Source organism: Urocampus carinirostris, chromosome 10 (assembly GCF_059441175.1).
Source record: "Urocampus carinirostris isolate Australia breed hairy pipefish chromosome 10, RoL_Ucar_1.0, whole genome shotgun sequence".
Taxonomy (NCBI): domain Eukaryota; kingdom Metazoa; phylum Chordata; class Actinopteri; order Syngnathiformes; family Syngnathidae; genus Urocampus; species Urocampus carinirostris.
Window position 1 is genome coordinate 14231253 of NC_142358.1, and position 13048 is coordinate 14244300.

Below are 13048 nucleotides of genomic sequence, written 5' to 3' on the forward strand. Positions count from 1 at the left end.
AGCCCCTTCTCAAGGTTTCTTCATTTTCCTCATGTTGAGCCTTTTGAGTTTTTCCTTGCCCTCATGTAGGTTGTGGATCAGGGGATGGTGTAATGGTAGTCTAGTCCGGACAGCCCTTTCAGACTTCTTGTGATTAAGTGCTTTACAAATAAACATGACTTGACTCCACTTGACGTAAAATAGGTTCCCATGTAGGGGACACATCCAATACATGCTGTAATACAAAGATTGAATTTAATCGACGATACTAGTTTTATTTACATTATTTAATGTTTTATACCAGGAGTCTCCAACCTTTTTCAAGCATCGAGCTACTTTTGTTACTAATGAGCGCAAAGGGTATCCGGTTTGGCACACATTTCCAAGATAGCAACTTAGATAGATGTCTTACTAAATAGCCAAAACTGTAGCTTGATAGTTAGCTAGAAAGGTAAACAGGTAAATGATTTAAAAAGGCCTAGATGGCTAGCAAAAAGATTAAAAGCCTACTAAATAGCTAGTTAGAAAGATGAAAAAGGTAGATGGCTAGCTAGAAACAAGGCCAACATTCAGCTTTATAACAATCAATATAAAAAGCTAGCCAGATAGCATGCAAAAAATATAAATATGGCTTGATTTTTACATTTAATAGCGAAATAGGTTGGACAATAGCTTAGCTAAAAAGCTGGAAAAAAAGAGCCAAATAGCTTGCTAAAAATACTACATATTTTACTCATTCTCTTTAAAAAAAAATCCAGAATTGGAATTTAGTTTGTCGCATTTCCTGTAAAATAAATTAATAAAAAGATAAATGAACAAATACATTTGTTTATTTCAAAAATAGATTCTTATTCTATTCTCTTAATAAATTGCTTAAAATAATTATCAATACTTAAATATGTTTTAAGTATTGATAATTATCCAAGTCCATGACCTGGAAATTATTTATTATAATTTCTAAAATCAATAACTTATTATGTTATTAGTATATTACCAGCTTAACTGTTAAAAACAGGGTTTAATTAGACTCAGTCAACCAATAAAATATTATTTTACTTGAAAATCACGATGACCTGGGCTAATTTTGAACCAGATCTGCGGGCACCTCAGCTGTCACCCTGGTGCCCACGGATACCACCTTGGAGACCTGTTTTGTACAATACGATACTATTTATTAAAACAACAAAACGGTATTTGATACAAGCAGGTACAAAGTTTGACACATATTTTGATTAAAGTATAAAAAAAAACAATGTTTTTGGCTTCCATGTGAATTGCTTGATTGTGAGTTCTGCAGCTGCTGATTGGTTGAGACCTGTAACAAGGGCCCAAGCATAGTAAGTCATGCGAAATGAATGTGGGACAGTAACATGCTACTGTATACCTCAATTGTCCATAAGTAGCGCTTGTTAGCCTCTTCTGTTTGGCAAGTGTCTCATTCCAATCCTGTCTATGGGCGGAAGTCTTAGACGTTGCTGCGGGAACTCATTCAACCTGATAACCACAAAAATAGAACATTTTTACACCACTACTATCTTTTTTTTTCACACATTAACGTTAAATAACTAGCCCAGCTATGGATAGCGAGAAGAAGTTATCGACCAAATGGGTCTAACAGCCGCAAACAACATCAAGGTAAAATAAGTTCTGGTACTTCCTTTCCTTTACTCTTGATGCAACTCCTAGAAAAAAGTATGGAATCGCCAGTCTTGGGCAAGGCCTCACTCAGACATTTTAATCTGTCGAAAAAACTCAGATCACAAACATTAAACAATCGTAAGGTCATTCCAAAGTACAACATGTTAGCACTTAGAAACACTAAAAGAAATTAGGAAAAAAACATTACAATTGTCAGTACATGTTACTTTTGTAGAGCAAGTGCAGGGAAATTAATATGGAATCACTCCGTTCTGAGGAAGAAAATATGGAATCATGAAAAACAGACAATAAAATAACAATCAAACATATCACTAGTATTTAGTTGCACCACACTTGGCTTTTATGACAGCTTGCAGTCTCTGAGGCATGGACTTGATGAGTGACAAGCAGTATTCTTTATTAATGTGACATCACCTCTCTTTGATTGCAGTTGCCAGATCATCTTTGCAGGTCAGAGCCCCGCTGTGGCCATTTTTTTTTTCAATTTCCACCACAGGTTTTCAATAGGGTTAAGATCTGGGCTATTTGCAGGCCATGCCGTTGACTGCAAGGAATGCTTTCACTGCTTTTGCTCTGTGGCATGATGCATTGTCATCTTGGAAAATGAGTTCATCATCTCCAATCATTTTTTCAATTGAACGAAAAAGAAAGCTGTCTAAAATGTCAATGTTAACTTGTGCATATATTGGAGATTTGACCACAGTCATTTCCCTAGTGCCTTTGCCTGACATATCATTAAGGACTGGGGGAATTTTACATTTTCTCAAGCCAGGCCTCTTTTTATATCTCACCGAATGGCACCAAACAAAAGTTCCAGCATAATCACCTTGTCCAATGCAGATGTGTGACTCATCACTGAAGACAACCTCCATCCAGTCATCCACAGTCCATGATTGCCTCTCTTTAGCCCATTACAGTCTTGTTCTTTTGTTTTTAAGTGTAAACCATGGTTTCAGTACGCTTAACTTTAACAACCTTCCCATGCTGTTTGTACTTGGTCCGAATCTTCTATACAGCTGACTGTAAACAGCCCACATCTTTGGCAACCATACGAATAGAGATACCTTGTTCAAGAAGTTTGATGATCCTGTCTTTGGTCTCAAGAGACATCTCTCTTGTTGGAGTCATGATTCTTGCCAATCCACTTAGTCCAGGAGCCCTCCAAGGTGTGATAACTATACTGTTTTTAACTGCTGACTAACGAGCAGACTTCATCTAAGCCAGGTCCCCAAATAAGGAACTGACATTGACTGGGTGTGTCCTTGGGTGTGATTCCATATTTTTTTCCTCAGAAAGGAGCGATTCCATATTTATTTCCCCGCACTTGCTCTATAAAAGTATCATTTACTGTCCATTGAAATGTTTTTTCTTAGTTTCCTGTAGTGTATCTGAATGCCAATATGTTACACTTTGGAATGACCTTACGATTGTTTAATGTTTGTGATCTGAGTTTTTTCGACAGATTAAAATGTCTGAGTGAGACCTTGCCCAAGACTGGTGATTCCATACTTTTTTCTAGGAGTTGAATCAAGATTGAAGGAAGTACCAGAACTTATTTTACCTTGATGTTGTTTGCCGCTGTCAGACCCATTTTTTCACGTTTGTGATCTGAGTTTTTTTCTACAGAATAACAAAATGTCTGACTGAGGGCTTGCTCAAGACTGGTGATTCCAAACTTTTTGCTAGGGGTTGTAATGAACAATTACAGGAATCACCATTTGATTATTTTTTTAAAGCTGAGACTTCTAGTGATATCATTGGTAGGATTTTATTTAAAAAAAAATAATGATAATTTACTAAACAGAACAGCATTTTACATACTGTCAAAGATGTGTATATATATATATATATATATATATATATATATATATATATATATATATATATATATATATATAAAATGTATGTATAAACGGTCCAAATGCCATGCCAACCCAAACCCTAAAATAATAAAAAAGCAAGAGTTTATTCCAGAAAGTCTAAGAATTTTACATACTGCATGTTTTTAAAAAAATGAGCTTGACATAGGCTGCAATGATGATTTAAACCAGAAGATGGAATCAACAAGTAAAATAATTTGACGTTACAGACACCAAATTCTAATAGTTTTTTCTCCATTTTCTCTGAACGCTAAACGCTCACAAGCATGGTTTTCCAAGGCAAAAAAAAAAAAACCATAATACTATATAAACAATCTGAATGATCTGTCTCATGGGAAAGTCGTGATTTTTTAAATAAAAGTAGTTTAAAAAATCCTGTACAGTACATCAAAACATTGTTATACCGTGGTTTATTTTTTACGGTTTTGCTACTTCACGTATTTGCATTGTGTATTGTGTTCTGATTGGCCAAACAGTCTTCCCGCTTATTATTTTGAAGGTGCTGCAGTTGTTTGTAAAAAAAAATAAACAATTATACAGTACTTTTATATAAGGTGGGGAACATTCTTTAAAGTGTCCTTAAAAAGTTAAATATTTTCTCCATTAAGTACCGCACCTATCTGCTTTTATGTCTGACATCATGCTCGTCCCTACATTTTTCTAATTGTTAGTGTAGCATGAAAAGGGTTGAAGTAAGAGGAGGCCTGCTTAAAGTACAATCCAAACGCCAACCCAGACCCCAAGAAAGATGGAAAAGGTGTTTATTAGAGCGCGTTTAAAAAATGCATATACTGAAACCTGCATCACAAAGGAACTTTACGACCGAGGCTGCAATGATGACACTAGCCAGAGGGGGCAGGCACGGGTAAAGAAATTCATACAGCTCTTTTTTCGAAATGCATACGTTGGTAGAATGGGGTTGTTCTTCAGTTTAAGTGTATAATAGAGAATTTAATTGTACAATTATTGTAAAAACATAAAAGACTCTACTTTACAGATTTCACCTCAAACAGTTTTATTTAGAACGTAACCCCGCAAAAAAATAAAACAATTTTCCATCAGCGCTTTCTTTCCCACTTAATATCCTGACCTCTGTCTGCTGGCTTCATGTTTGGTGTTAATGACGCCGACGGACAGTCGATCCAGGAACGAGCCATTGCCAGGGAAGTTCCTTTTCCTTTTGGGTTCCGTGACGTCGTTTTCAGCTTTCGCTCTGTGATTCGGCTGGAGCCTTTTGATACCACCCAGGTGCGCTATTGCGGCGGGTGCAGACCTTATCGTCGCGTTGCTGTCAACAAGCTGCAAAAGGCAAATGTGAGTGGGATCACTGCATTTTAAAATGGCCTCTTTTAAAAAAGAACAAAAAAGTATTGAACTCCCTTCAATGCTGAAATGCTGCAGCGAGGCTTTTAACTAAGACAAGAAAGTTTGATCACATTGCCCCGATTTTAGCTAACCTGCATTGCCCCCCTGTTAGCTGAAGATGTGATTTTAAGGTTCGTGCATGGCTACCTCATATCTTTCAGAATTAATTTCCCCCTATGATCCGGTCCGGAGCCTTCGCTCCGAAAACGCTGGTCTACTTGTGATCCCAAGAGCCAAGAAGAGATCCGCAGGTTTGAGAGCGTTCTCCATTCGGGCCCCGGTTGTGTGGAATGCTCTTCCCCTGAGATTCGATCTGCAACCTCAGTGGAAATGTTTAAATCTAAGCTTAAAAACACTTCTACTCTATAGCATATGAATAACCTATATTTTATGTTGATAATATGTGTATTATTTGCCCTCTTGTAGGTTTTAGATGAAGGGATGGTGTCATAATAGTCTGTGGTTTTCAATAATCTGTAGTCTGTGCAGCCCTTTGAGACTCTTTGTGATTAAGGGCTATACAAATAAACATGACTTGACTTGATTTGACTTGGCCTTCACGGTGTGTAAGCATATTTTCAGGTCCGACATCCAATTTCAAAGAAATGGTGCGAGAAGAGCGGCAGCAACGTGACCTGACCCAGCAGATGCCTCAGCCCAGGTGACTCAGGTACTACTACTCTCATTTTCTGTTTTGCCGATTGCGCTTCTAGCCTTTGTATTTGCTCGTTCACCTATATTGTACTGACTGGCAATAGTCCTCATCATAATAACAATAATAATAATATATATGTATGTATGTATGTATGTATGTATGTATGTATGTATGTATGTATGTATGTATGTATGTATGTATGTATGTATGTATGTATGTATGTATGTATGTATGTATGTATGTATGTATGTATGTATGTGTGTGTGCATATATGTGTAAATTTATTGTTTCCATATGCTTTATTTTCAGCCTCCTTCTTGTTCAGCGCTGTAGCCATTGCCGATTTTCCTTGTTCTCAGTTAGCTTGGCGGCTCATTGTGTGATCTGGCCTCCTGTTGGAGTCTCTGTGTTTTTCTTGCCATGTAGCCCCTTTTTGGCTGTTCGCTCTTTGTTGTACAATTACTGCATCCACATGTGACACAACGCCTAAGCATTCTCCACAAAAACGACCATAACTTTAGTTAAAACACTCGTAATCTGTTCGACTAATTAGCACGTAAAACAATATGGCGACTGGCCTGCTAGAGTGCTGATGTTCCTCCTTAAACACAGCTCAGAATGAGTAAGTGTCACGGTTGCCATGGCACCCAATTGGCCCAGCCCGTGGGCGCCAGCTGCAACTTGTTGACGGATTGGCTCCCTGTCAGTATTCAAACTCTGTCATGTCAGTCCCCTTTTGTCGGTCCGTCTGCGAACCTCAGCTCACGGTAGGCAAGCCTTTCGACCCTGACCCTCTCCTGTCCTGATTCCTGTTTGATTCCCGGCTCCGACCCATTTTCTGAACTTAACTACGTTTTTGCTCGCCCTTCCCGGCCATCGATCTGTTTTCCGCCGCTCTCGTCACTGCCTTCGCTCGCCACGGAAATACCAATTCCGCGTCTGAATAACCTGCTCCCCACGATCAACGATCTACGGATCGTGTATACTACCCTTTCCCTTCTTCCTAATAAAACTAGGAGAAATACACGCAAGTGGGTCCTGTCTTCGTTCTGGTCCTGACAGTAAGACAAGACAAACTATATTCAAAAGGCACTGTCTCGGAGAACATTTGAAATACACCAATCAAAAAAGAATAGAGATTTATGCAAAAACGTAAACTATTTCCTCACACTTTGCATCTTTAAGAATACTTATAACCGCATGGGCCATCTTGACCATATTTCCTGTCCTTCTTGAAGCTACTTTTTGGGGTTACGATTTTCTGCCCCAAATGGTACAGATTCCATTCCATGGTTCCCAGGAACAGAAGAAGCCTTCTTATTAGACATCAGGCACAACATGTGAACCTCTTACTCTACCTCAGAAGTCGGGAACCATATATGGCTCTTTTCATGAGTCCATATGGCTTGATAAAACTATGCTGCATAGGCAAAATTCCTGAGCAGTGTTCAATTTTGCTAAGTTCTATGTCAGGTAAAGTGCATGCATGATTGAAGCTGTTCAGGTAATTCATGCCAGTATGTAAATGGCCGAGTTTTATTTACAGATTACAGTAAAGGTGCCACACCAAAAAACCCCGTTTTGGCTGTACATTGCCAAACAATCCTTAGTATGGAAGCTCATTAAATAATGTATATTCACTGTTCATACACTTTATGATAAAAACCCACACAACAAACTGTAATTCCCCACAAAAGCTAGCCAAGCACACCGAACAATTTGATTGGGTTAGCGGTAGGGGTGGGCGAAGCTATATAATACAGCACGCTCCCTTCTCTCTTACACGCACCCACTGCACTGAAGGGAAATACATCCATAAACTTTTTGCTTGCATTTTTTGTGACATATTTACAATAGAACGCGGCTTGCATCTTGTTTTGAATAACAAAATGGACCTCAATGATCTTAAGTAACTGTGGGATGGAGACAAGGTTAAAGTGGTATATTTGTTGATATGGGACACTGGTTTTCGCATGTTTATTATTTCATAAATGTTATCAATGTCAAGAACCGGAACAGGAGGAGGACCCAGAAGGATAACGTTTCTCACATAAGCTTTATTTTCATGCACATTAACACAAACGCCAGTGATTCGGCAATCGCTGGTCGGAAGGATAAAGGCAGCATTCTGGCGTTGGAATGATAGGAAGCCAGAGGCCGACGAGCTCGATACCAATTGCACGAGCAGAAATCGGACAGATGGGGTCGATACTGGACAGGACGGGACAGACAGAATTGATATCAGGCACTGGAGACTGGAGTCCGATAACAAGCAGGACGAGAGAGACGGAAACGATACCAGACACTGGAGATCGAAATTTAACAGGACAAACTAGACGGGAACGCTACCAGACACTGGAGATCGATAACAAATGGAACAAAATAGCCGGGAACGAAACTGGAGATCAATATTAAACAGGAAAAAATAGACGGGAACGATACCTGACAGGAAACACAAGCAGAAAACCGGACAGAGTCAAAACCCACGTCTTGCTGGTGCAGAGGTTCGTTGACGCGCTGACAAAGGGTGGGTGAGAGCACTGAGCTTAAATAGGAGGGACGCCAATCAACAAGCCGCAGCTGGTGCCAAACGGGCGGGGCCAATTGGAAGTCATGGGCAACCGTGACAAATCTAACGTCACATCGTGAAATAAAATGCGCTGAAAACTAAGCTTTTGTCTAGAGAGTTTTTGCTGACTTTTGTCTTAAAATATAGGGTATGTCTGTCCCAAAAATATCAAAATATTTTGCTATTATGGTTCTTTGGGTCAAAAAGATTTCCAGACCCCTCCTCTATCTGTTCCTTCTCATTCCTTTGCTAAACTGGCATGTTTTCAAAAAAGAAAACACAACAACAAACTTCTTGAATTCTCTTAATAGCGTTTGAGCATATGTTCGATTCTGACCTGTTGTCGCACCGGCGCCACGCGGGACTCGCATTGGACCACCTTGACGGACAGCAAACAGATGAGGAGTAGAGCGCCGCACAAGTGCATCTGGAACACAACGGTACCCAAAACGCATCAAACTCCGCACCTTTGACCCCCACGTTAGCATATTAGCCTACAAACACATTTGCGCTGCGCGCCAACACCTGGAGCGGAATCCACACACCAGCGCTCACACGTACACGCGTGGCCCACTTTTAGCTTTGCTGACGGGGATGTGTATTGTCCAGCAACATGGAGCTAATTTTAGCACTTTCCATCCCTGCAAATAAACTTCTTTTGACCGTCCAAAAGCGAGCCCGCACCCCAAGAGACCTACGCGCGCAAAGACGGGCATGCCTCCCATGTCAAACGCATTCTTGACGTTGCACATTGTAGGTCCACGTGCACACTCGTTTTGCTGATGCAGGTCCCTTTCATAACACACACACACAAACACATGCACTGTGAATTCTTCCATTCACAAAAATATCCTGGTCTTCCCTGACCTTTGTGCAAGTCTTTTCGATGTAAACTTACAATGGCTATTTTTTGTGTTTTATTTAGCTCCTTCTATTTTATTCATTTACAACAGTAGTAAAATACATTTCCTATCATATTACGTGCATTTTTTAATACTCGTAGGTCAAAAGATATATATATATATATATTTTTTTTTTTTTTCCATGTAACGCGAAGCTCACCTAGCGGGAGCTGACATGATTGTTTGCCTGCTATGCCGAAAACCTTGTGAAACGTTGGGTGAAAAAATTGAGAGGATAAATTGTGTAGTTTGGTCATTTTGAGTCTCTGTAGTTTGTATTCTCCTTTGTACTTTGTAACACTTATTTTTGAGTCACTACACAGTACAGTGACATCGAGTGGTCAAATATTTTGCAGTGTCCCTTTTGCATGATTGAAAACACATATAAACTAGTTTCAAGCGTGACTAATTTATTAATACTTTGAATACGTTAATTACTAAATATTAGTAAATGCACTTTTAATAAACCATTCCTAGACCAAGGGTTTCCAATCCTTTTGAAACTGAGAGCTACTTTTCGTTAATAATTAGAGCAAAAGGCACCCAGTTTGAAATGCATGTCTAAAATGAAAACTCGTGTTATTTTGATGTTGATACTATGTTATTAACAGGTTCATTTTTGAAAGTAGGGTTAAATAGACACAGTCAGCCAACAAAAAAAATCATTTTGCTGGAAAATCACGATGACCTAGCACTAGTGAGGTGTGCGGGCACCTCAGCTGTCTTTAGGGGGCACCCTAATGAAATGAAATGATCTGCATTTATATAGCGCTTTTCAAGTCAATGACTTCCCAAAGCGCTTTACAGTGTGCTTCACATTTCCCAATAGTGGCCGTGCAGCCATGTAAGGCGCTAACCTGCTTATTGGGGGTATTAGGGGTTCAGTGTCTTACCCAAGGACACTTCGACATGTAACACGGAGGAGCCGGGATTCGAACTGTGATCTCTGGATCCCAAGACGAGCGCTCTACCTCCTGAGCCTAATGCCTTTGGGCACCACGTTGGAGACCTCTGTCCTCAACCATATCAAATTAATTATTAGTACTGTAGTGGCTTCCAGGAGCTTTGTTCATTTTCAATGCAAACTTATTTTATTTTATAATGGTTTTTTTTATTCATTTTGAAAAACATGTACAAATTATGGATCAAATCTATTTTTAGTATAGTTCCTGCCTATCATTGAATTCATATTCCATCATTTTAACCCATGACTAATCATGAATATACAAATTGCTAATTAGTAGTAACTGCACTCTTCTAGAATTTTCTTGAGAGAAAACATCCTGACTTACCTGTGTTAAGTAATGACAAGTTAATAACTAATATTGTGAGACAGTTACTACATAAGTTATGAAATCAATATTTATTCATGTTTAAGCAATGCTTAATAGGTTTTATTTATAAAATAGATTTACATAATAATCCCTGGACGATAAATATTGACATAAAATGTATGGATAGAAACTTTTTTCCTAGATAAAACAAAAATCATGAGCACATACAGTAATCTCAAATACAACATTCAAAATAGTTGTAGTCACTTCAATCACATAATTTGCAGCAAGCAATCAGAAGCACGTGAATACAATACAATGCAAATCTATCCGCAAAAGCGCGTGAAAACATGGCAATTATTGAAACATGGAAAGAAGGGGATGCTCATTGAAAATATTATCCACGGGAACCCCATGCTCAGATGTTTGCAAAAACACTCACCTTACCTTCAATGTGTCCTCTTGTCTGTTCCCGTGTGCAGACTTGATGTCAGGTTTTATAGCAGCTGTCCGTCCGTCTTTCCAATGTTCAGCCTCCCATGTGACACACTTCCTGTACCCCTTTTTTCCACTGTGTTACATGTGTGCGTTTGTGTGTGTTTGTGTTTGCATGTGGCAACGTCGTCAAGTAAATTGGCAATTGATAGGAGTTCGTTTGCCTTTCATCATTTTTTTCTCTGTAATGTAAATGGTCTGCTTTTATCTAGCGCTTTTCAATGAAGACCTCCCAAAGCTCTTTACAGTGTGCTTCACACTTACCCATTCACACACACTCACACACCGATAGCAGCGTCAGCCATACAAGGCAACTACTTGCTTGTCGGGGGAATTAGGGATTCAGTGTCTTGCCCAAGGACACCTTGACATATAACACGGAGGACCCGGGAATTGAACCTGTGATTTTCTTGTTCTCAAGGCGAGCGCTTTACCTCCTGAGTTACTGTTCCCCCTTCAGTACTTCTACTTTATCTCTATTTTCCAAAACATATGCAGAGGTCCCCCAGTTTTTAGTGGGAACCATAACCGCAAAAATGGAAAATCCGCAAAGTATCTTTGCACCTTCATTAAAGCACCCCAAGGAGCAAACTTACCTCGAGATAACGTCATTACCGACTGGGAGTTATACGACCGTAAGCAAAGAACTACTATATGCCACAGCACATGACATACACAACACATACTTTCAGTTGAATGAATAGTTTTATTGTCATCAAACCAAATTATTACAAAATTGGAGGGCTTCTCCTCTCAGGGTAAGAAAGCAATTTAGAGAGCGGCCGTCTGGCTGCGCGCTAGCATCGGATGTCCTTAATTTGAGCCAAGTTTTCACGATGATTAAAATACAGGAGTCCCAAATGTAGCGGATACCCACGAGTTGTAGCTCCACGTTACCCGTTTTACGGGTAAAGGATCTAGCGATGCTGAAATACAGGCTCCGCAAGGGGTAGCTTGTGAGGGTCGCTACATAGCTTAGCCATAGCGTTAAGCCGGACCAGCAGCACCGCTTTTACCTTCACTCCGACACCGCCTCAGTCATTTCTCGAACCTGAAAATAATCCACAAAGTACCCGCTGATAATCAGTATTTCTTTGCACGCTTCTGATTTTCCTAAGAATCCGATTTAATTGATGAATTTTTTTCAATATAATGAGCCGCTTAAAGCTAGTAGTCTGTATGCTTCCCATTTGGTTTTGAGAAGCAGCGATTGCCTGCTGTTCACACAGACAGTCAGACCCACACAACACAGTGCGCCCTCCCTAATTTGTCCCCGCTGTCTGCTGTGTATCAGAACACAATGCACGATACGTTGAATTCAATGACAATAAAGACAATTCAATTCAAAATCTGCGAAAGAGTGAACCAGTGGTAAACGAAGCACCAAGTCTATGTATGTCAAACTCCAAAACATTTGTCGAATGTGGCCCGCCAGATCATTTTGTTAGGCCCGTGAGACAATGCTGAGAGGAGCACAAGAGTAAAATGACTTGCAGTTTTAAATATGTCCACCGAATTTCACAAGAGCCAGGCCCCACTTGCAAAGCATGTAGCTGTATTTGCTGACCAAAGAACATTGAGGAAACCTTTCCCCATGTTATTTGTGTTCTTAAAATAAGAGTAACAGTACAAAAGGCAGTAAAAATATACGGCATATATTTTCAGTCTTTGCAGTCAGTGTCTTTGCAGAAGTTTAAAGAATCTGCTCCTTTCTAGAATAGATATGAATTTTGACAGCAAAGTTCCCATATTCAGGTTAATGTTTTCATGAAAAGCTTTAAAAACCTTAAAACAATCATTTAAATCCTTAACTGAATGCTATATTTGTCACTTTACAGTCAACATTAGTTTCCCAAGTCAAATAAACTGTCGTGGATATGAATCCAGCTATTGTTTTTTTGTTTTTTAAAAGAAAAATGCAGTTGATAAACAATACAAGAGATTAAATCTTAGTGAAAGGAAACAACATTATTGAAAAAAACTCCTCAATAATCATTTTATAATCAAATCTTACATCCCTCGATCAATATTTAATTGTGAGCCTCCGAAAGGACCCCCAGCCCTCCAGCTAAGGCCCACTATTATACGATTATCTACTAGTCCGGCCCCTCCGAGAATGGTATTTTGACCATGTGGTCGCCAAGCCAAAATATCCTACAAATCAAGTATTTTCTGTACTATAAAGCTCATCCAAAAAACTATTGCCAGAAATTTGAAAGTACACTTTATAATCTGGATAAATTAGTTCCTGGATCAAACTCACATCTAGA

General features: G+C 39.3%; 1 protein-coding gene across 1 annotated transcript; it reads right to left on the minus strand.

Annotated features, from left to right (window-relative positions):
* Nucleotides 1–1156: 1156 nt before the first annotated feature.
* ostn (osteocrin) lies at nucleotides 1157–10745 on the minus strand. The gene is made up of 5 exons (XM_088346104.1): nucleotides 10726–10745; nucleotides 8445–8534; nucleotides 4609–4817; nucleotides 1364–1473; nucleotides 1157–1294 (listed from the first exon to the last, which is right to left on the minus strand). The coding sequence occupies exons 2-4, from the start codon at nucleotides 8532–8534 to the stop codon at nucleotides 1389–1391; spliced, it is 384 nt and encodes a 127-aa protein (XP_088202230.1). The 5' UTR covers nucleotides 10726–10745; the 3' UTR covers nucleotides 1157–1294; nucleotides 1364–1388.
* Nucleotides 10746–13048: the final 2303 nt, after the last annotated feature.

Coding starts and splice junctions, on each gene's coding strand:
- ostn (XM_088346104.1), bottom strand. CDS start 8,534: ATGCACTTGTGCGGCGCTCTACTCCTCATCTGTTTGCTGTCCGTCAAG. Junction 4,818..8,444: donor TGGCGCCGGTGCGACAACAG/GTCAGAATCGAA, acceptor TGCCTTTTGCAG/CTTGTTGACAGCAACGCGAC. Junction 1,474..4,608: donor CATGAAGCCAGCAGACAGAG/GTCAGGATATTA, acceptor TGTGGTTATCAG/GTTGAATGAGTTCCCGCAGC.